This window comes from Felis catus, chromosome B2 (assembly GCF_018350175.1).
Source record: "Felis catus isolate Fca126 chromosome B2, F.catus_Fca126_mat1.0, whole genome shotgun sequence".
In the NCBI taxonomy this organism is placed as follows: Eukaryota; Metazoa; Chordata; class Mammalia; order Carnivora; family Felidae; genus Felis; species Felis catus.
Window position 1 is genome coordinate 22523278 of NC_058372.1, and position 23973 is coordinate 22547250.

At 49.5% G+C, this 23973-nt stretch overlaps 1 protein-coding gene, 1 long non-coding RNA gene and 1 other non-coding gene across 3 annotated transcripts; 1 reads left to right on the forward strand and 2 right to left on the reverse strand.

Moving 5' to 3' along the window:
• Nucleotides 1-4451: 4451 nt before the first annotated feature.
• LOC111560715 lies at nt 4452-4614 on the reverse strand. Its single transcript, XR_002742708.2, has one exon. It is a non-coding gene; the product is annotated as a U1 spliceosomal RNA (small nuclear RNA).
• A 4157-nt stretch (nt 4615-8771) lies between these two features.
• NRN1 (neuritin 1) lies at nt 8772-17686 on the forward strand. Its single transcript, XM_003985833.6, has 3 exons — nt 8772-9057; nt 13175-13319; nt 16594-17686. The coding sequence occupies exons 1-3, from the start codon at nt 9003-9005 to the stop codon at nt 16820-16822; spliced, it is 429 nt and encodes a 142-aa protein (XP_003985882.1). The 5' UTR covers nt 8772-9002; the 3' UTR covers nt 16823-17686.
• Nucleotides 12573-13233, reverse strand: LOC109499587. The gene is made up of 2 exons (XR_002156921.2): nt 13051-13233; nt 12573-12806 (listed from the first exon to the last, which is right to left on the reverse strand). It is a non-coding gene; the product is annotated as an uncharacterized LOC109499587 (long non-coding RNA).
• Nucleotides 17687-23973: the final 6287 nt, after the last annotated feature.

Genomic DNA, 23973 nt, shown 5'->3' on the forward strand with positions numbered 1-23973 from the left:
GGAATTCAAACTAAAATGTAATTAAAAAAGAGAGAGAAATGGGGGGAGAGAGAGAGAGAGATACACCTAAAACATAAGAACAAGCCAAGGTTAAAAGTAAAACATGAAGAAAACAAGACATATCTTTAAAAAAAAAATTCCAGCCTAATTATACCGATATCCTATAAAACAGACTTTAAGCAAAAGGACTGTTAGATACAGAGGGGATTGTTATATAATGATGAAAATATTCAATTCATCAAAGAGAAATAATAACTCTAAACGAGTATCCATTTAATAAAAGACTCTAAAATGACCATGAATAACCAAGATACTTCTGAAAAAGAAGGGCAGAAAGGAATGCTTGCCTATCCAATATCAGGACTTATCCTGAAGGAATAGTTATTAAACAGTGTGGTGCTGACCTTGGAATAAACATATGGACCAATGAAAGAGTGCAGAACCAGATCCTTCCCTGTGCGGAACTCAGGTACGTGCACAGACCATTTGTAATAGCCCTGGGAGGGAAAGGGCTCGTCAATAAGGGAAGGTGGTGGCAAATATGACTCACAATACAGAAAAACATGAAATTGGATCCCTTCCTCAAGCCACATATAAAATCAAGGCAGCCTATCTTCTTTTCGCTTTCCTTCCCAGCATGGAGAAATTACACGTTGGTGGAGAACACGGGACAATAGACAGACCTGAGGAGCCACAAGTTGGTGCAGGCAGGTAGCCCAGATGAACGCATGGACCCATGCGCCTGAGGAAGCAAGGGGGGCTGGCGCATGCGCTGACAGGGCTTGCTGCTGAGAATGTGGGGCAGTGAAGAACAGTGGGGAACCACGGAGGGCATGGAGAAATGGGAGCAGGCGGAGGGAGGAGACAGCCAGTGTGGTTAAAGATTGGTTAGACCGAACAACTGAGTAAATTGAGCAACAAAATAACATGCTGAGGATATGGGAGTCCAGATTCTCAGTTTATTTACACATAATGTGAAACAGCACCCCACTGGATGAATGAGATTAAAATTCACCAGCAACACCCACCCACCCCCCACCCTCCCTTCTTCATAGGAATGCTAACCTTATCTTTTAGAGGAAGACAACAGGATGAGTTCCAGGTGGCCTAAACCACTTTGAGCTTGGCCACCGTCTCAGGCCTGCACAGATGGACCACAGAGTGTTAGACAGTTATACTTCATTATAATGTTAAGATCTCCACCTAAGGATGTCAACCCTCATTAACATAACATACAATGCATGTATAAGGATGTTTCCTAAGTACACATGCATGACCTTATGCGCACCTCTACATGTGATGACAGAACTCCCTTTGCTGAATATGTATCTTAGACCTAAATACAAGAAACCTATTCAGGCCACCCCATCTGGGGAGTCGTGATTTTGGGAGTTATTCCCTGTGATCTCCTACTTATTATAAATACAGTTTCCTGGGCGCCTGGGTGGCGCAGTCGGTTAAGCGTCCGACTTCAGCCAGGTCACGATCTCGCGGTCCGTGAGTTCGAGCCCCGCGTCGGGCTCTGGGCTGATGGCTCGGAGCCTGGAGCCTGTTTCCGATTCTGTGTCTCCCTCTCTCTCTGCCCCTCCCCCGTTCATGCTCTGTCTCTCTCTGTCCCAAAAATAAATAAACGTTGAAAAAAAAAATTTTTTTTAAAAAAACGTTGAAAAAAAATTTTTTAAAAAATAAATACAGTTTCCTTTGTGTGACAATCCCACCTGGGGTAGTCTATCTGTAGCTCACCAGGGAGTGAATTCACATTAGTTCAGTTGCATATTGAAAGGGTATTGGACTGGTATTGGAAGTGTCAATATAAATTCATAGTTCTATATCATAGTCATAGAATATGTTTGTACAGACTATACAGATATATAAATAGAAATGTGTGTGTATGGTATGTATGTGTACCTAGAAGTACACACACATATTCCTCACTTCTATCTTCTCAGAGGAACTTAGAAGCAACCACACTCTAGCAACAACAAGTACTACCAAGGCCTAGATCTTGTTTTAAATTTTTTTTTTTAAAAAGCAGAGCTTGTGGAAAAATGACTGAGTCCAGGGCTAGGTCAGGACATGACGAGCCCAGAATACCTTTCTGTGGCAGAACATAAGAATTCTCAATGTATGATTAGGATACACTGAAAAGACACAAAAATCAGCTTGAAATGCCTCCCACCGGCTAAATAAGGAACAATTTGGGCATTAAAATAAGAAGGGATTACAGCACATCGAAAAAGATAGGGATCCATCAGTGCACACTGATTTAAAGGAAGGAAGGAAGGAGGGAAGGAAGGAAAGAACAAAGAAAGAAGAAAGAAAGAAGAAAGAAAGAAAAGAAAGAAAGAAAGAAAGAAAGAAAGAAAGAAAGAAAGAAAAGAAGGAAGGAAGGAAGGAAGGAAGGAAGGAAGGAAGGAAGGAAGGAAGGAAGGAAGGAAGGAAGGAAGAAAGAAGACAGAGAGACAAAGAAAGAAAGAGGAAAAAAGAAAGCTCTTTTTTACAGTAGAATGCCAAATAAATTTAGAAGAAATGAGAAAGAGAATCACTATTTGCCAACCACCCTAGAGGTGCATGATTTAGGCAGGAGGGCTAATGGATACTAAGACTGTCGTGTGGAAGTATGATGAGGACTAGGAATCATCCTAGTCTCAGAATACTTCCCTACAAAATACTAATCACTTACAAAGGAAGACATGGAAATGGTGAATTTCAGGAAGAGAAACCTGGCAGACACCAACACAACCAGGTAATCCAGATTAACATCAACTGTGATAGAATGGGTCAATATGTGTTACTCCTAATGAGGTGCATTGAGAAGAACACAACTTGTTTCTGAAGTAGTACTATGGTGATTGTATGGTGTGGGTGTGGTCACCAGAAACATGAGACTGACCACAGTGAGACCAACCTGTAATCTTTAAAACCCTCAGAACTGGAAAGACATGGAGACACCGAGACTTTTAAATGTTAAACCAGTTTGCTTGCATTCCTGGAATAAATCACATATGCTTTCTCATCTATGAAACACCTCTTCATGTATTTTGACCATTTTTTAATTTTAGGGATTGTATATGTGTGTGTGTGTGTACGTGTACATAACACACTTTTAAAAATTTGGTTTGAGTTCTTTAGTTCTTGATACTCATGTTTTGTGACAGTTTATAATTTATTCTTTTATTTTATTTAAGGTGTTACTTTATGAAAAGAAGTTTTTCATTTATTATGCTCAACTTTATCAGTCTTTTCCAGTTCATGCTTTTTATGCTTATTTAAGGTTTAAAAATGTCTATATATTTCACTTACTATATTAAGGCTTTATTTTCAACATTTAAGTCCTCAATTCACCTGGAATAGATTTTTTTGTAAATAATTATTTTGAAATAATTGCAGACTTAAAAAAAAATTGAGAGAACAGTCCAAGAACTCCAGTAACCCTTCAGCCAAAGATTCCCCGTTATTAACATTTTACTGTGTTTGCTCCATTGCTATTTATTTATCTCCATGATTGCCATTACTTTTCTGAGGCTTTTGAAAACAAGCTGTAGCTATAATGTCTCATTACCCCTCAATACTCCAGTGTATGCTCTCCTTACTCAATTAAAAACCCCAAAACCAACAACCAACCAAACAAAAACCAAGGACATCCTTCTCTATAATCAGCATGCAACTCTACAATTAGGTAATCCACAATAGTACAAACTAATGTCTAATTCACAGACCACAATGAAATTTTGCTAACTGTCTAACAATTCTCTGGCCTTTTTGATTTAGGATCTTATCTCAAAAAAAAAAAAAAGGTTGCATTTAGTTGGCATGTCTGTCCTGACTATTTCAATGTGAGTGGGAACCACTGTGTGATAAATCAATGTCCTGGGCATCTTTGGTTTGTGTGCATTGTTCTGTGTGTATATTCCATAACAATGTTAATTTTTATTGAAATATTAGTTTTAAATAGAAAGCTAATCACATTGATGTATTTCAAACACAGTATTTGCTCCCAGAATTCAAATTTCTGCATAAATAATTTTTCAGTCACCATATTTGTAAAGCCCAGAAATTTAAACTAATTTTGAAGCAGTGCTTAGAGAGTGAAATATCAGGGTGCCTGGGTGGCTCAGTCAGTTAAGTGACCAACTCTTGATCTTGGCTCAGGTCATGATCTTACAGTTAGTGGGATGGAACCCTATATTGGGCTCATAGGGCCTGCTTGTGATTCTCTCTCTGCCCATCCCCTACTGGTGTTCTCTCCTCTCTCTCTCTCAAAATAAATAAATAAACTTAAAGAAAAAGAGTGAAAAATCATCTTACCAAGTACCAGATACCAAGAGAGATCTGAAACGGATTTTTATTGGAACCCCTACCTACATAGCTCTACAAAAAAATCATTCCCCTCCTAATTTATATGATTACTTAAACATGGTATAGTTCTCATTTTCTCTCTTTTTTTCCCCCAGGGGAAAGCAAAAACACAGTCCCCCACTACCACAAACTATGCAGTCGAGTTTCCCACATTTGGGGAAGTCGCAGGGGTCAGCACATCCAGAGTGCAATGGATAGCCTTGCCATGGGAAAACCACCTTCATGATCATGCTATCTCCCTGGTCAGATAAGTATTAGTTGCTCTCATTTTAAAGAAAAGAGTATTATACTTTACATTCATATTTTGATCAAAGGTTGCAGTTGAAGGTGTTAAAAAACAAAATTCAACTGAGTACATTTGAAGATCTAATTGGCTTTATTAAGCAATTCATGAATCAAGTAGCATCCCATCTAGCTAGTTTAGAGAAGCTCTGAGGAGTTGTATAAAATTGAAGGATTTTAGAGGGAGAGTGGGACAAGAAGTTATTAGCCAAAGAAAAGAAAGGATTGTTTCTGGCAAATTCCCCTTCCCTTTGGGGGAGAAGGACAGGGGCTTTATCACACAGATTACCCCCTCTGCCTTTGGTGGTGTGGTGCAGGGAAGGATGGAGAGGGCCCAAGTGATAGATTACCTAATTGTTGCTGACCAGAAAATTCCAGGTTGATTTGCTTTAAAATTCCATTCCTAGAGAGGTTGAAATTGCAATTAAGTCTTGGTTTGCTGTCCTGGGGGTTAGTAGTTCCACCTTGGGGCTGCGGTTTTCTTTTTAACAAAGTTATAAAAAATGACAGACTACATTTATGAGAGAGAGAGGTATTGCTAGACCAATCCATTTTAATATAGCAATGGATTCTTTCTGACCAAAAAGAGGTAGAATTTTCTAGTGGCCCTGACAACTGCTCTTGCAGATAATTTCCAAGGGATGTTTTTTGAAATGGCAGCTTCTGGAAAGTCCACTTATGATGGATTGGTGGAGAGTTGGGGGATGGACTGGCTCAGTGCTTTGCCCTGTTGCCAATGTGGAAACACGGAACGCAGGTCTGACCCACACCAGGCGCTCGTGTGTGTGTGTGTGTGTGTGTGTGTGTGTGTGTGTGTGTGGAACATATGCATGCCCACTTGCTGAGGCTGGGGCGGCAGCAAACTTGAACTGAGGGAGGAAGTCGATGCCAACCAGGCTTAAAATTAGACATGGTCTCTTTCTGGCAGTTTTAGGGATAAAAAGTTTTGCATATTTTTGTCTTAATTATGCAGACCTACTTTCAGGGGTACCTTTGGCTCAATGTGATATGCAGACCCAAACAGCACCAATGGCTTTTTTCCCCTATCCTTCACCGTATTTGTTTCTTTAGCTTTAAAGCTAAAATTGCTTATCTAATGGAAACAAGCCCTTTGCCAGAAGCTGGCCTACAGCAAGCACACTTGCATGGACTTTGTTCTTTGCATGCACATCCCCACTCCCAACCCCATCAAAGGTTGGGAGAAAATCTCCGGTTCACAAAAGTCAAAGGCTAAACCACCTTGGAGATCGCATCCTATGTCCGTTTTTCAGATCAGTAAACTGACACCTAGAGAAGCGTAGAGACCAGTCGGGGTCGTGCCAATACCCACAACACGAGGCCTGGGTTTCCCCGCTTTCCTTCGCTGCTCCTTCACCTCTAATACGGTGTGGGGTGGACTGGTCGGATTAAAGAAAGAAAGGAAGAAATGTTGTCCAATGCCGCCTTCAACTACTGATATTGCCCTCCAACGTTCCCAAACAGTTAGCTTGCATTGGCAACCACGGAACCTGTACGGAGTCCTAGCTGCAAAACGACCTGCAATTTTAAAAGCGCTTAAAAACCCAAACAAAAAACACCGTTAGCATCTGCTTTCAACCTTTTGTAGTACTAACTCTGCTCTCTCATTTCCTCACTTTCAAAGCAACCCACGCGGGCGGGGGAGGCCAGGACGCGAGGGGAGGAAAGAGGAGAGTTCGGGAAGGCCAGTGGGGGCTCGGGGGTGGCGCCGCGCCGCACGGCGGGGTAGAGACCACCGAGAGCCGGCCCCAGAGCCCCAGCGCGGGCGGCTGTGCGCACGCGCGCGGGTCGGCGGGCTGCAGCTCTCCTGCACCCCGCTTCATTCTGCTTCATTCAGCCCTTTAGCGCTGCCTCCTCCCAACCCCCAAAGCCCCAGGCTGGGATGGGGGAAATCCCAGGGCATCCTCAGAAAACGACGTTTTGGAAGATCCGGGATGGGTGGGTAGCAGGAGGAAGGCAAGGACGTTAAGGGCAAAAATCTTAAAGCGCCCCCAGCTGCGTCTCTGCAAAAGTCTAAGAGAGACACCGGCGCCACCGCTCACGGCTGGCGGGAGAGCAGACGACTGGGCAGGCAGAGCGCGGGACCCCGAGGGGCGGGGCGGAGCTGTGGGCGGGGCCTGCTGCCACTCCCCTGAGGCCCCGCCCCTCGGACCAACCTCCCGCCCTGCCATTGGAGGGCGTCGGGGGCGGGTCCGAGGGACACCCCCCTCTCGCCACCGGCCCCCGCCCCGCCCTCTGCCCGCCTACGCTTTCGGCCCTTCCAGGAGCCTCTGAGCACCAGGAAAGGAAACACCGGGGCTGCCAAAGAGCCCCTGGACGCTGGAAAGGCGGGCCCCCGGCCACCCCACCCACCGGTCTGGTGACGTCACCGGGTGGAGCTACGTGGCTCCGCCCCCGGGGCCGGGGCCCGTGCCCACACCTCTGAGTCTGCGGCTCCCGCGGGACGCGGGGACGCGGCCGCCCTGTGCAGAGGCACCACGTCACAAAGTGCTGCAGCCAGTACCCCCGCGCTCCCCTTCAGCCCCTCACTCTCCACAGCATGTCCCACCCCTCTTTTTTTGCCCCTTTTTCTGACTCTGCTTCTCCAAATGGCTGAGTGTGGGGACCAGGAGATGGGAGCGCAGATGGCACGCTGCCTGAAGGAAGTAAATTTGATTTGATATCTCCTTAATCCGTTTGCATTTCTACTGCTTATTTAATATCTTGATATTTTCTCGTGTAATTTTGGAAGATTTCAGGGGGCGTTTTCTTTTTGTGTGTGTGTGGGGGGGGTAGGGTTCTTTCTTAGGGGACTTAAAGTTGGCCGATGCCTTCTTTAGCTTTTGATTTAAAAAAACTGGGATTTAGTCATCTTTTCGTGCAGAAGGGAAAGAAACCAAAGCTTAACGGCCTTTAGAAAGGAAACAGCCCTGTTTATTTTTCATTCTTAACTCAAGCTGTCGTCGTTAGCACCTTGCACTGAGCACAGACGCAGCTGCAGAAGCACTTCGTTGCAGAGTACGCTGCGTCTACACAGGATTTGTGCCCGAGCATCAAAAGACAGTGCAGGTGTATATGGATGCGGGAGTGCGTGTGCGTACGTGATGTACGTGTGTGCGTGTGTGTACGTGTGTGTGTGGCCCAACAAATAACCCCAAGAGGCGCATCAGGATCAGAAAGAACCCCACATACTATCGATGGCCTAGGAAATTTCCTAAAGCTCTTAGTTTGAAACTAAACTGAGTTAGCAAAATCTCTAGTATCAGAAAATCATCTTTGCAGAGAGAGGCTCCTTTCTCCGTGCTCTCCTGTCCCCCAAAACAGGTGTCGCTGTGTCTCGTGAACCCATCTCTCGCTGGCTGGGGCGTCCGAAGTGATGAGATTCACCGAGGGCACTTGGTGGAGATTTCAGGGGCCCCACGTGTGCAGGCTAAACCCCAGGGCCTGGGTGTGTGTGCACGCTCCCGTGCGGTGTGAGCAGGCGGGCAAGGGGGCGCTCGGCTCATTGGCGTGCGCGTGTGTGTGCGTGAGTGTGTGCTCACGCGCCCTAGGCTGCGCGCAGAGCTCAGCTGCTGGGTTGGAGAGAAAGAGAGTAGGCAAGTGCAGGGGACAGGAGGCTGAGCGGGGGGGGGGGGGGGGGGGGGGGGGGGGGGGATGTCGAATTAATAGAGCTGCTTTAGCTGTTTTCCCTTTCCCGTTCTCGCTCGTTTAAACCCCACTACAACGTAGGGATAGGGGGCTGGATTCTCCGTTGAGCTGATGGAGGAGGGGGGAACAAGTTGAAACAATCGAGTGGGCGCGCCAGGACTCCCCGGCTCCAGGCAGGGAGGGGAGAGGGAGCCCCTGTTCCGCGCCGGGAGGGGGCGGGGTTGGGGGGGCCCCAGGAACCGCGAGGAGGCGGGGGTGGCTGCGGGGACGGACAAGTGGTCACCCCCAGGAGGCGAGAATTCGTTTGGATTGTACATTAATTGGAGATATCTGATTAATTCCAGTTTCTGATGACTATAAATGGCGATCTCTACCAAGGTGTCTTTATTTAAAAAAAAAAATCATTCCGTGTCATCCCCCACGTCAGGCCTGCTCGTGGGCGTGAGGCTGTACTTCCTCCGCCCCCTCCTAATGGAGTGAACCATTCCCAGCTCTTCCCCCTCTCTCTCTCAGCCTCTCTCTCTCTTTCTCTCTCTCTCTCTCTCTCTCTCTCTTCCTCGCTCCCTCTCTTTCTCTCCTCCCTCTGCCTTCCCCGTGCATAAAGTCTCCGTCGCTCTTGGAACTTGTTGGCAATGCCTATTTTTCAGCTTTCCCCCGCGTTCTCTAAACTAACTATTTAAAGGTCTGCGGTCGCAAATGGTTTGACTAAACGTAGGATGGGACTTAAGTTGAACGGCAGATATATTTCACTGATCCTCGCGGTGCAAATAGGTAAGTGGCCGCCCGGCCAGGCTCGCGGCTGTCGGCAGGCGGTAGCCGGCCGGCCCGAGGCGCCGAGGGGACCTACTGGCTGCCCGGGGGTGCGGAGAAGCCGGCAAACCCCAAGGGTAGGGGCAGCGGCTCCTAGGGACTCGGGCGTCCCGGGTTGGTTTTTCTTAAAAAGAGAGAGAGAGAGAGAGAGACACTCCAAACGTTCGCCAGGATATGTATGCAGCTGGCCGTTTTCAGAAGGGGGTTTCCCCCCCTTTTTCCCCCAAAGCGCACGTCCATTTTTGCTTCCCTTTCTCGGGTTAAAGCAGGTTTCAGGCGCTCTGGGGCAATGCATTGGCCCCTGCGATGCTGCAAGGTATTATTTTGAAGGGTCGAAAGGTGAATGCAGGAACAAGATGGCTAGGCAGCTAGAATGGAAAGTTTATGTGCAGAAAGCAAAGATATTTCGGGGCTCAGACTGCTGCATTTAGAACTTTGTCATTCTCCCGCCCCCCTACCCCCCATATCCTAGCTGCAGCGTTTGCACCGGGCACCGCAGACCCGGCTGGAGAGCAAACTGAGAACGATAGGGAACCCCAGAGCACATATTTTAATAGGCTTATCATTAAGGAGGTTGAATTCAGCCAAATATACGTGGGTATAATATTCTATGAATATTTGCCTGTTCCTTTCCACGTAGGCATCTGTATTTTATATCTAGGAAAGGGTTAAGAAGTGTTTGCAATATGCCATATGGGGGGATTCTTATTTTTGTTTGTTTGGGGGTAATTATTACGGATTTATTTAGTCCCCATTTTATGTTAAGGAATGTTGAGTCGTAGTTATACTGTTTGGGGCTTTTAAAAGTTCGCGTTTTCCATCCAGAATGAGGAAGACGTGATGGAAGCCAGCACTAGAAAACCCACTTCTTCGATGCAGGTCGGAGCATTAATTAACCTGACCTAAAAGTGAAAGTGAAGTAGATTATTAATAGAATGGACAAGAGAAAAAATAGAAACTCTTCAAACGGGTTTTCTGGAGACTGAGGGAATTGTTGCCTCCTACCATTTCAGGCTGTAGCATTCTTTACAGACAAACCCTTGCAGTATTTGGGTGGGAGGGTGCTTTAGGGAATGGGGCAACAGAAAATGTACATTTCTCTTCGTGAGAAATGTGGAAGAAACAGGGTTTGGAGTTATCTGTATATTAAAAATGGATTCTCTGCAGTGGGTTTTTATGCATTTGACATGATTTTGTGTATTTTGTTGCATGAACATTACAGGGATTTTAGACTATGTGCAGGATGTTGGCGTTTTCCTTTAAGAAATGACTTGATATTTTGAATCTGGTTCTTTTGAATCTTTGACATTAGTGCAAAGAGATTAAATAACTATAAAAAATGCTAATTGCAGCAAATGCCTTAAATGTTGGAAATAAGTGAATGTGACATTTAGCAATTAGCCTGCAAATTTTTAGAGAGCAGGAGACAGCGGTTATTTTTGATACAGGGATTTTCATGGGAGCAGGTTTGGGGTTGTTTTCCTGGAGGGATATAACCTTACTTTGGAGGGGTTAAAGAAAAAAAGAGAGAGAGCGTTTGTGCTTGCGGGATACTCTTGGAACACGTTAACCTCGGCCGGAAAATGACCATTTGTTGGCTGTGGAATTGAAATTGAGCATGTTTGTTCCCGAATGTCTGCCCTTTCCCGCACCAGAGCCTCGATCTTTAATTCATGGCTGGGAGCTATCCCAAGTCATTGACATTTGGCAACAAAAGTGGGGGTTGGGAAGGGACGGGGAGATGGAGAGGGTGGTGAGCACAAATGAAGACGCGGGAGGAAGTTTGAAATGAATGAGAGGTCGAACGAATGAATGAACGGATAGGAAAGGCACAGGACATGGACATCGGAGAGGACAGGGAAGGAGCCTGGGTCGCCCTCCGGAGCCTCGCTGAAGCGGGGTTCAGGAAGGACAGCGAGGGTCGCGCGGGCTATGACCTGCTCAGATGCATAAGCCTCAAAACGCGTCCCGCGCGCAAGCCCCGGTCCTCCCACAGCGAACTAGAGACGAAGCAGTCATAGTTGAAAAAAAAATTTTTTTTCACGACTTCTTATTTTACACACGCACACACTCACACATGCGCGGTGTGGAGGGAGGGTCTTCTCTTCCAGCAGCGCCCGCAAAGATAACGTGACAGGAGCGCTTCCCGCCCCCGGCGAGCCCCAATTCCCCTTTAAAATACTGTCTGTACATCTTAGGGGCTACTTTTTTGCCACTGAGTTTTGGGGGTGGAGGCAAAGGGTAAGGAGAGACGGGAGCTGGGTGGGGGAGGGGAGGATGAACTGTATTTTATTCCGTTTCGACGCTGCAAAGCAGCATTTGTGGCATGCATTATAGAAGAGGACGCGTAGGGTTCATTTCATTGTGACCGCATTCTAGCAGAACAAAGATTCGTTTATTCTCTCTCAGTGTTATATTAAATATTGCAGTCGCAAGGCCTTTTAATATTTCTCGGAGGTGGGAGGAAGGAGATTTATGAAGGTTTACGTCTCTGCCCGAGCGGAGGTCGAAGTTAACCTTAGTCCCTTCCCTTCCCCGGCGCTTCCCGTTCCGGATTAGAAAGCGCAAGGCCCGCCTCGCTCTTCCTGCTGCAATTTGCAAACGGGGCACTCTCGGAGGCTGCTGCAGGTTCGGTCACCTTCCTCTGGTCTGCGTCTGGCCCAGCTCTCGGGGACCAGCGGCTGAGGGTGGTGGGGGCAGTGAGGTATAAAGTCCTCTCCGGACACATTCCTACGCAAGCGGTGGCGGTCAGAACACTGCCCAGGAAGGGGGCGAGCGCTCAGGGTCGTGGGTACTGGAGGCCGATTTCGATTCTAAGATTCGCCCCTTCCCTCTGCTCCCCCAGCCCCAACAGCGCGGATCAACGCTACTGGCGCCCCTCCTGGCCCCCGGCGTGCTTTTGGCCGAGAGCCATCGAACGTTTAGCCATTTGTTGGCCTTGGGGTGGAGAGAAATGGCCTTCGCAGCGGCAGTCCGGCGCCTTGGGGTTTGACCGCCCCAAAGCCAGGAGCGAGGACTTAGGTGCCGCTTGGGTTACCTCCCCGCTCCCCTCCTCCCACGGTCCCAGCCGCTATCCCGGCTCCCGCCCCTCCGGAGGGAACCAGGAGCTAGAGGCCCAGAGCCCCAGGCGACTGCCACCTGTGCCCCTCAGAGTTGGGGCCTGGAGAGAAAAGGTCCCACCCGCTGCGGGCGGGAGTGGTGGCCGGTTTTTCCGGGTGTGTGGGGAGCTCAGCCGCAACCAGAGGCTCACGGATTTGGCCTTCGCGGAGATAACCCGGGGTCACCCGCGCAAACACAGCCGTGACTCTGCCGGGTCCTGACTGCCCCGACCACTCGTCACCCCCGCCCAGTCTCCGGACACCGAGGCTGCTCTCTCTCAGTGGGGTGGGGAGGGTGCCTGCGAGGATCTCCCTCGGAACACAAACTCCACGGTAGGCAATCTGTTTTACAATGAAACAATCCACCTCGGTGGCTGCTGCCGGGTTCCAGAGACTTTATTAATTTATTCATTCAGCAGTGTTTGCTGAGAACCCACCAAGCACCGCGCGCCGGCCCGAGGCTTTCTCGCACGTCGTGGCCTGGGGTTCAGCGGCGTGGCCCCACGCGTTGCCGCCTCGCCCACCTCTTCCTCTCCCCCGCACTCTGCTGTCGTGACCCCCTCTGTCACCTCAGAAATGCAAGATTGCACTTCGAGAGCCAGGATGGACTTGCTGGGGAAGTGTTGGGAAACGAAGGAGGGAGTGAGGAGAAAGGGAGAAATAAAAGAGACGGGGGAGGTGAGAAGAGGGGGCGAGGGAAACAGAAAAAGATAGATGCAGAGTGAGATGCCTGAGGGAGCTGCAGGAAAGGAATGGACTCAACTCCCCCTCCCGCACACGCTCACCCACCCGACCGTAGGCACCGGACACTAGTTGGGGGCGGGTCAGTCATTCTTGGGCCACATCTTTCATTCACCTTTAACACAGGCGTCCCGCGAGGCTGGGCGCTAGTGGACGCGGCGGCTTGACGGGGCTGGTGGGCCGCGGGGCTGTAGGGCAGGGTCGCGGCGCTGCTGACCGGTGTCCCCTCCTCCCCGCAGCGTACCTGGTGCAGGCCGTGAGAGCAGCGGGCAAGTGCGATGCGGTCTTTAAGGGCTTTTCGGACTGTTTGCTCAAGCTGGGCGACAGCATGGCCAACTACCCGCAGGGGTTGGACGACAAGACGAACATCAAGACCGTGTGCACGTAAGTGTTCTCTTTGGCATGCTAGGTTTCCATTCTGGGGGGCGCTGCTGAGGTCGGAGAGGGCCTCGCCTACCCGCCTGAGCTCTGAATTCCCCACCAGCGCTTATCCGTGCGGGCTAGCCCTCGGACCTTGGCCAGGGTCTGCACTACCCAAGGGGACCCTGTGGCCTGAGATGGGCAGAGGATGATCCTCCCACACGGGGGCCAATCCCAGCCCTGCGCAGCTCCACCGGCACCCACAGAGGCGCGCGCACTCAGCGCACTGGAACCCGGAGGGGCCTGGAGAGCTGCTAGCAGTTCCTCGCTCTACTTTGAGGCAGTCTTCATCATTCTTTTTTCTGCGTGCATGAGTGGACTGCTGGGTACTCTCCGAAAAACGTTTGGTTCTGGTTTGAGGAGCTTTTTAGGAAATACTAGGTTTGCATAAAGGAAAAGTCACTCTCCTGTTTGGTCCATTTCCCCTGATGAAACCCCCTTCCAATACACACCAAGAACATTGAGATGTAGGCAAGGGAGCGTGGGTCCCTCTTCCTCTTTCTAAGAGAGAGACTGAAGGGATATTTTGTTTTGTGCCAATGATTTTGCCCAAAGAAAGTAAGTCCTGGGCACCCAGTGACGATATCTGCCGAGTCTGTGGCAGATTAGAGGTGTAGAATAGCCACCCTCCTTGCTCCACCCCCTCCTCTCTGCATCTTCTCGGTATCCCCAGGCCAGGGCAGCTAAGGGCTAGGAACCAGTTCACAGTCAGGTAGGGTGGGTGACTTTTCCCAGAGCTTGACTGGAAAGTACAGCTCCCACTGGCAAAGGAAGTAACTAGTAGAGAGCCCGGCTGTGGTAGACCAGCAACATTGTAGCTGCTGCAGACCTTGAAGTACCTCCATCCTCTGCAACACACACACACACACACACACACACACACACACACACACACACACTTATTTTACTTTATTTTTCAGAAAGAGCTGTAACTCCCACCCCTTGCCCAATAATGACCCTTCCAAAAAATGCCAAGACAAGAGGTGTTCCCTGTTCCCTGTAGGTTGGAGAAACCATTTTCTGCACCACCTTTCTTATACTGTGAAGTCCTTGTCCTCTCTCTAATTCCTGGGGAGGGGGGTGTTTATTTGTTTAAATTATGAGCACTTAAATGGGGGTCAATTTTGCCACACACTTTCCTAAATACCCTGGTGTCCTCCAACAGTCACAGCAGTTCGGTGGCTGGTACTTTCCTACCAGAAAAGGACAAAAGGCGGGATCTGGGTTGCATGCCCACCTACTTTAATCCTGAATGTCTGATGATAGGTAAGAGTATATCTATAAAGCTGGATGAAAGATTAAATATAGATCGCTCCCCAATATTCCATTATTTGCCAGAATTTGGTTATTCCAAGTTATTTTAATTGTTTACAAGGGCTTGGTCCTGGAGAATGGAAGTGAGGGGGACCCCTGCTGCAGTCTGGGCTCACTTCTTTAGTGGCACTAGTTGCTCAACACTCTGCTGAAGCCCACCCCCTCTCAGTTCCATGTGGATATCAGCCACTTTCTACCATAGTCCTCTTCCAAAAGGGTCCTGTCCTCATCTGGGCATGCATAAAAAAGGAGAGATTTAGATATCCTTTGGGACGTGCAATTACAGCAGAGAGCTGTCCCTGCTCCTCTTAGTTTCTCTAAATCTTGCTATTTATTACGAATCGCGGCACCTGGAAGCCCTGTGGTTCAGGATCCGCAGTCCTCATAAATTAGAGACTCACAAAGGTCATTACAAAACAGCCAGAGCTCAAGGCAATCCAACAAGCATTTATATCTTTTCTATTAGCCAGGGGATGGGGTGGGAGTGGAAACACGGATAAATCAAACATGGTGCTTGCCTTCAACGTACTTACAGTCCAGGCTAGCGAGCAGAAGGGAGAGATAGGAGAAAATACAACCAAATTGCGTGGAGGGCGGTCGCTAGTGACCTGGCACTAAAGGCCCCGGCTAAGTGGGAGCCAGCCCGGAGTTACCGAGACGCACAGATCGACCGAGCACCGAAAGGAGACAGCGCCCCAGGAATCGATCACGGGTTGGAATTATATTTAGTCTAGGGATCTATTTTGGGTTTTCAGAAGAAAGGGGGACAATAAAAAAGGACAGGTTGGTTGAAGGTTGTGGGGGCGGGGCTAGGAGCTCAGCCGAGGAGGAGGAAGCGGCTGAGGAAGAAGGCGTGGGGCTCCGGGAAGAGGCGGGGAGCGAGGACAGGGAGAGGGGTCCCAAGAAGGCTGGCAGCGGTGGGCACCGCGGCGGCACCGGAGTCCCGGCCTGGGGGGCTGCGACTACACCGGCAGACCGTGGGGAGGAGGCTTCGTGGGGTCCCAAGCCTATGAAAGACTGCGGAGGGGGGGAAGAGGAGGGACAGAGCGCCCAGGCCGGGCGCTCCGGGATTTGCGAAAGCAGAAGGTGGCTACGGAGCTGGCCCTAGGGCACTGACACTCACCGACCCGGGGAGGGGAGAGGCAGGCAGGCGTCTCCGGACCGAATCAGAGCCGGGGGACTGTGGAGAGCAAGGCCAGGGGCCACGGAGGGCCGAAGAGGAAGGGGAAGAGGCGGAGGAAGAGGAAGTGAGGAACTGAACAGAGGAAAACCGAGGGGAGGGAAAAGGAGGAAGACAAAGAAGGGAAGAAGAAAGGATGGGAAAATCGGAGAACGGGAAACAAAAGGAAGGGAGGAGGGAGAGTGCGGGCGAAGGCGAGAGAGTACCGCAGCGAGTGGGGGGAGGAGGGACACAGAAGGGACGAGGGGGAGGAGAAAGTGAGAAGCCAAGAGGGGAGGGCCGTGTTCAGAGCAAGTAACCCATCTTGCAAGCTAAGAGGCATTAATGGGCGGCAGCTTGCGAGGCTTAGCACTGTTTTCCTAGCTTTCCCCGAGGAGGACGAGCAATCTGTTTGAGCAGGCCGAGGTGCCAACGCGGCGCAGCCGGTGCGGCCCGGCTCCCGGCTGCCGGGTCCCCGCCAGGGAGCGGGAAAGGGAAGCCAGACGCCGAAGGGGGCGGCCTCTGTCCTCCTTGGACGGCGGCTTCCTGGGTGGGCCGAGGTCTGGCGAGGGCCCGCCTGGCCCGACTCAAGCGCCGGGACGGTGGAGAAGAGGTGGCGTGGGGGGATGGGGGGAGGCGTCCCCGGGAGGTTTGCGAGGCCGCGACCCGGGAGGCGCAGGGGCGCAGCGGCGCAGGCCCGGGTACCCCCCCCCCCCTGAGCCCAAAGTCAACCTGCTTCTTCCGTTTTGTTCTGTTCCTCGCCAGATACTGGGAGGATTTCCACAGCTGCACGGTCACAGCCCTTACGGATTGCCAGGAAGGGGCGAAAGATATGTGGGATAAACTGAGAAAAGAATCCAAAAACCTCAACATCCAAGGCAGCTTATTCGAACTCTGCGGCAGCGGCAACGGGGCGGCGGGGTCCCTGCTCCCGGCGCTCCCAGTGCTTCTGGTGTCTCTCTCGGCAGCTTTAGCGACTTGGCTTTCCTTCTGAGCGCGGGGCCGGCTCCCCCCCGCGCGCCCACCCACACTCACTCCATGCTCCCGGAAATCGAGAGGAAGATCCATTCGTTCTTTGGGGACGTTGTGATTCTCTGTGATGCTGAAAACACTCATATAGGATTGTGGGAAATTCCGATTCTCCTTTTGATTTCGTTCGATTTCTTGTGTTTTATTTGCCAAATGTTACCAATCAGTGAGCAAGCAAGCACAGCCAAAACCGGACCTCAGCTTTAGTCCGTCTTCACACAAAAATAAGGAAAACGGCAAACCCACCCCATTTCTTTTTTAATTTTTATTTTTTTGGCACAAGAATCTCAGGAACGGCCCTGGGCCACCTACTATATTAATCATGTTAATACATGACAAATGATGGGCTCCTCCTAATAGCAAAGAGAGGAGAGGAGAAGGCCAGGGGAATGAAATCAAGAGAGATGTCCGCGAGGAAGGCATATGGTGAATAACTCACGCTCACGTCTTTCTTCCACAGTATCTTGTTTTGATCATTTCCACTGCACATTTCTCCTCGAGGAAAGTGAAAGGACAGATCGTTGACTTTGCGTTTTAAGGATAGGAGGGAGAGAGGGAAAGGATTGAGGAAATCTCGGGGGTATAGGGAAAGGCTGCCAGCAGAATCGTTGCTAAAGTCACTGAGAGGTTAAGCTTTACCTGGTGTTGTTGATGCATCTTTCAAAGTCCACTGCCTTTATTTTCCCTCTCGTTTTAGCTGTTACACATACGGTAATACCTGAATATCCAACGGTATAGATCACAGGGGGGGATGTTAAATGTTAATCTAAAATATAGTTAAAAAAAAGATTTTGACATAAAAGAGCCTTGATTTTAAAAAAAAAAGAGAGAGATGTAATTTAAAAAGTTTATTATAAATTAAATTCAGCAAAAAAAAAAAGATTTGCTACAAAGTATAGAGAAGTATAAAATAAAAGTTATTGTTTGAAACGGGGGTGTCGTTTGTTTCCTGCCCCAAGCCTGCTTTCTTGGTCCAGTTCTCGGGATTCCCTGTAGGGACACGGGATGCCAGATGATAAATGCACCTGTTCACAAGCCAGTTGGTAACCTACCACCTTCAAGCAGACCCTCCTCAACTAGGTCACTTTGTCACTTTTCCGAAATTCTGTTTACTGAAAGAAGAGGAAGAGGCAGTTGTATTTTTGATAAGTGAAAAGCAGAGATGTTTTCTAGGTGAGGTTTAGGGGGAACTGGGCTTGCGCGAGAGGACACACGCAGACCCCGCCCCAGGCGGGTCGGAGCCCTAACCACCATCCCGGCAGGCCGAGCCCTAACCACGATTCGCCTTTTCCTCTGCGGTGGCCTGAGGCAGCTTGAACGAACCGCCATTAAGGGCTCCAGCAGAGGGGCCTAGAGGCTGTGGTCCCTGGCAGGGAGCAGGTGAATCCTTTCATAATTAATAAGACAGCTCAGCTGAAATGGCGAGGAGACGGGGCCCTATTGATCCGGCAGGCGAGCTGCTTCCACCTCTCCTATTTATAGGCCCCGCATGGCCTTACGGAGAAGTAAACATTCGAGAGTAAACACGAGCAGAGGAGACCGGGGTCCAAGGCCTCGGAAACTGGAGCAGGCTTGGGGGTGGGGGGGGTGGCGACAGAAACGAATGTTCGCCGCCTCTGGGTTCAAGGAAATCGAAATCTGATTTCTAGGACAAGGTGAAGGTGGGAGGGAGCTGCGGGCCTCCTCCCCGCCCCAGGGTGGGGGGTGGAGGGAGGCCTTGGAGGCTGCGGCGGGTTCCCGCGTCAGCGGAGCGAGCGGCCGCCGCCCGGAGGGTGCGCGGGGGCTCTGAAATGCAATGTGTAAACAATCGCTAGAGTAACAGTTCATAAATCAAACCCAGTAGGTCGCAGCCCAATCTGCATTCCCCCCACGGATTGAATTCCAGCAACACATGCGTCCCGGAGCCCCGAGCGCTTGAAGCTGCCCGGATTCTTAATGGCAGCATATATTACCGCGGCCAGTTCACGCACGCGCCGCGCCCGGCCACTCCTGGGAATAATTTCACCCGCCACCCCCTGCCCAGCCCCGCCTCCGTGAATCCCCGGTTCTCAGCCAAAAGCAAAGGAGATCCTCGCTGCCTGCGCAGAGTGGTCACCCACAGGGAACGGCGGTTGTTTTGGAAAATAGCGTTTGGTTTTGATCATTTCGTTTCAGTGGTTATTTTCGGCCCAAGTATAAGTAGGATGATGCTAACCCGAGCTCAATCCCTGGAATTCAGATTAAAATGTCTCTGCCTATTTTAAATACGAATCTATTTAATGAGGGGGAGGAGAAGTGGAGAAAGAGGGAGGGTCTTCTTCTGTCGTTTTTGCCTGGAGAGCTCGCCGCCTCCTATTGGTATCTTTCCCAAGGAAAACAGGGGGCGAACCCGTGCACACAACTGGGCAAGGGAAACGCACGCACCGTGCTCCCCAGGCTTTGCGGGGAGGGAGACTCCTGCGACACACGGAGGATGCCCCTCCCCTAGCAGCGAGGCTGTCCCACCTAGACAGCAGTCTCCTTCGAGATCTGGGAGGAGGCGAGGCTGAGGGAGGGGGCAGACGCGACGGGGCGGGGAGGATTGGGAACGAGGCTCGCTAGCTCTTCCAACAACATTCTCTCCAAGGAACCCCGTCCTCCTGCGGCTCCAACTGCCTCCCTAGAGAGAGGGCGCCGCACCGCCACGTCCTTCCAGGCCCCCACTCCGCCCTGCCCCTGATGGTCCTGGAGGTGCCTCGAGAAATCTCGGTGCCGTGTCGGGGGCTCCTCTGCCCTGTCCTGGGCCGGGCACTACGAGCACGTGCGCTTGGAAGGAGCCGCAGGAACGCAGGGCCGCGAGTCTCGGAAACCCAGGCTGCCGCATCTGACTCGTTAGAGAACATTTCTTCTTGTTGTGGTGATTGTTTAGATTATTATCGCGCCGTCTTCGACTATAATTTGCTGTTTAATCATGATGACATCTCCGTATGTTAGCTGATGTTGTTTTTAAGCAGCGACGCAGTAAGCCCTGTTCCCAGCTCGGGGAGATACTAACCAGGGTGCCCGCACTCCTTGCCCAGATGGGGGCGGGGGACCGGGTCGGTTTCCACACCAAGGAGGTCGTCAGACCAACCTCCACCTCACCCAGCAGCATCTCCAGCTCTTGCACAGCCCGTTGCCACGTGGCCCACCAGCGCTGGCTCTGAGCCTTTGAGAACTTGTTGGGCTTGCAGAAGCTCCCTCTTTCACTCCACTGCCTGCCCAAGTAGGTTCAAGTCACAGCAGTTCACTTGAGTGTAACGTTTGGTTTTCCTCGTGAAAATGTCAGAGAGGTCAGCTCCAGAGCCCTTGGGAGGGGGAGTTAGAGGGAACAAGGACCTGAAAAAGGGGGTTCAGAGAAAACTGGGAAAACGTCCAGAAATAGCGGAGGGGAGAGAGGCGGTCATCTTAAATACAGAAGGAGATGATGAAGAAACTTTAAGCTGGAGATAGTCGAGTTTCAGAGGAAGGGTGGAGGATAGAGAAGAAATTGGGACTGATTTTCATTCAAGACTCTCAGAGAAGAGAAGCAAACGCCCACAAGGACCACCAGGCAGATTCTCCCTTCTGTGACCCCAGAGATGCTTTCACTCCAGCTGGAGCCTCAAGGGCTAGGGCCACAGTCATCAAGGAGCCTGGGGTCTGGGCAGGCCTGAGAGAGGTGTCTGTGGGGCTGGAGCACCAGCAGCCCCCACCTCTGCATACCAGAGCACACCCTGGGGAAATCAGACCGCTGAGAAGAGGTGAAGCTTATCCCCTCTCCGCCTTCCTGAAACTCCTTCAGATCGGGCAGAGCTGCTTCTGGGAAGGTCTCCAACCATTCCCTCCTTCTCCTGCTCCCCCGCACACATAAGGCTCTGAACCCTCGGCAGCTCCAGGCTGGGTGAGGGTGGTCCCGGAGGTGTCCACTCTCTGGAACAGTCTACTGCCTGGTCCCATAGGACCAGAAGAAATGTTCTCACTGCTCCAAAGCTTCCCTTGTCCCTTGTTTCTACTGTGAAAATAAAGTGGGGGGGGGTGGGTGGGAGGGCAGTGAGGATGCCAGCTGTGTGGCTAGAGCAAGACCCAGGGTTCATCTGTGGCAAGCCCTGCCCCCTCAAGTCACTGCAAGACAGGTCATCAGGGAACTTTGTAATGCTATATTCTGTCCCCTCTCCCCCAAGGAGAAGAACAGCATCTTCTAGGGACACTTCCTTGATGTTGGGGCCAGGCAACCTCAGCTGAAAACCCCAATGCTAGAATAAAAAAAACCCAGCCCAGCCCTGCCCAGCCTGGGCTCTGGCAGTCTCCCCAGTTGTGCCTCATGGGGTGAGGAGGAGGTTAACGTTTCCATCCAGATTCTCCTCCTGGAAGAACATGGCCTTTAGAGTGAGGACTAAGGAGCCAAAATACCTGTTTGCCAGCTGCATAACCATGGGTGGGTTACTTAACCCCTCTATCACCCCTCTGTTTTCCTCCTCTGTAAAATGGGGATAATCCTACCTACCTCGTTGGGTTGCATTTTGTATCAAATGGAATAACATAGGTAAAGCGTTTTTCCACTACATGCCTCTTACTAGCTATTATTTTCGTCTCTTCCCGCTTCTATGCCAGCTTAATTCAGTGAGTCTCGCTGAATTCTTCAAAAATAACCTCTAGTAGAAAACCTCATTATGACCTGTAATACCTTGGGAAAGTTTTCCTTCATAGTCTAGCAGCTTAAACTCTTCTTGCTGCAGGCTACTTAGCACTCCACCCCACCAACTGGCCTTCTCAGAGGATGCTGTAGATAAGCTCCTTGAATTAGTCAGCTGCTCCGCATTGACTGTGCCCCCAGACCCTACAGCCACACCCCTCCAGCTGGGGCTTTCATTCCCCAATGTGGAATCCCTAGGTTTTCCCAGAACTGGCCAGACTCACCTTGGAGATTTCTCGGCAACTTCCATTCTCCATCTCCTCTCTGTTGCCATTTATATTATGTTAATTTATTATAAATTAATATTTATATTAAATTCCTCTTTCCGAATTAAAACATAAAGAATTTATTGTAATCATCAAAGCAATACACTGATACATAGAACAAAACAAATGAACCCACCTGCACTGTTAACAGACTGATGTGTATCCTTTCATACTTTTCTCCATGATCTGAAAACATATTGACATGAACCCATACAGAAGGTAGAGGGTTTTTTTTTTTCATTTGGGCAAAATTATGATATATATTATTCTTATACCAAATCCTTTAAGATCAATAATTAAACAAACAACTCCTGCTTTTAAATAGTTATACAATATTTCTTAGATGGCCATACCACAGTTTATTTAATTCTCTGCCTATTGGTGGACATTTAAGTTTTCCCAGTTTTTTGTTGTCCTACAAATATTGTTATAATAAGTATTCTTGTTCAAACAATGTTATGTACTAGTATTTTGTTTCTTCTATAGAATAGATTCTGCCAAAGTTGGATTGCTGGGCAAAAAGATATGTATGTGTGTTTATTTTTTATTTTATATATATATATGTTTTTCATTTGGGAAAAAAAACAAAACGCTGTTGGATTATCTTCCCAAACTGTGTAGAGTGCATATTTGCCATTGTCATTAATACTGTATGTTAAAACATTTTTGGTTTTGTCAACACGGTAGGTAACCTAGTGGCTTTCTGGAAGGCCAGCCTTTCTAGGCACACACATTGGGTTGCCTGGGTCCCTCTGGGGCCCTGATAATCTCCAGAGCTCTGGCCAGAAAGGCAGCCAGACTTGGAGTACCCCCAGGGCAGCCATGTTGCCCTGCAAGTAGTGACTTTCATGCAAAGTCAGGTGTAATTAGTCCTGGAAAATTATGACTCTCTCCTGCTAATCTAACCCACAGGCCTGGGGAACTGAGGGCAAAGGTGCTTCGAGCAGGTTCAGCAAGTGATTGTGGGCCGGCAGAGGTTGAGCTCAGCACTGGATCCTTCCCCTCCCCCACAGCTCCTGCCACTTACAGCAGGAGCTATTCTCTGGGTCAAACCGGCTCTATGGGTCAGTGCCCAGTCTTCAAACCCCGACCCATCTGCAGTGGAAGGTGGGTGAAGGAAAAGGCAGCAAAAGAAGAGAAAATTGCAGACCTCAGGAAGGACAGCAAAGATGACAGCTGAACTTTTCTTTTCCCTACCCAGTGAGATGGAGAGGCTTCCACAGACGGGACCAACTTGGAGCCAGTGGGAGGAGGGCTGAACCATCAGTAGGGATACGGTGTACAGAGACCTCGCTGTCCCTACTCTGCCCACATCCTGGCCAAACTTAAAAAAAATTAATTTACTTTTATTAAGCATAGTACATGCTAAGCATTATGCTAAAGCTTTGCAAACATTATCCCATTTCCTGCATTCATTTCTGTAGGAGATTGTATTGTTTTACTGATGAGAAACAGGTTTAGAAAAGAGGTTAGTAACTTGCCGGGAATCAGCAGGTAGTTAAGAGGCTGGATGAAAATTTGAGTAGTAATCTGTTTCGGAAACCTATTTTAAGACTTCACTTTGCTTATTTGTTACTATTTTGAGCCAGAGAGAGAGAGAGAGAGAGAGGGAGAGAGGGCACAAGTTTAAAAACAACAACCACAAAACTTAAATCCTGTGACAGAATAATCGCTTCCTGAAGATGCTTTGTCCTAATCCTGGGAAACTGAACATGTGTTATTTACATGGCAAAGGGGAAGTAATAAGGCTGCAGGTGGACATAGGTGGCTAATGGGCTGAGTTTAATAAAATAATCCAGGAGATTATCCTGGATCCCCCTAGGGTCCCAGTGTAATCACAGAGATCCTTAAAAGTGGAAGAGGTCAGAGTAAGGGGGTGATGGGAGGACTGGACTCACCATTGTTGGCTTTGATGGGAAGAAAGGGCCCAAAAGCCAAAGAATTCCAGTAGTCTCTAGAAGCTAGAAAAGACAAGAATACGATTCTTCCCTAGTTTCCAGGAAGGAATGCAGCCCAGTGATTTCAGCCCGGTGAAACTTGTGTCAGACTTCTGACCTATAGAACTAACTGTAAGAAAACAAATTTGCATTGTTGAAGCCACCAAGTGTGTGGTAATCTATCACAGTTGTGAATAGAGAAATAATACAAATCCTAATTTGCATCAAACCGATTAGATTA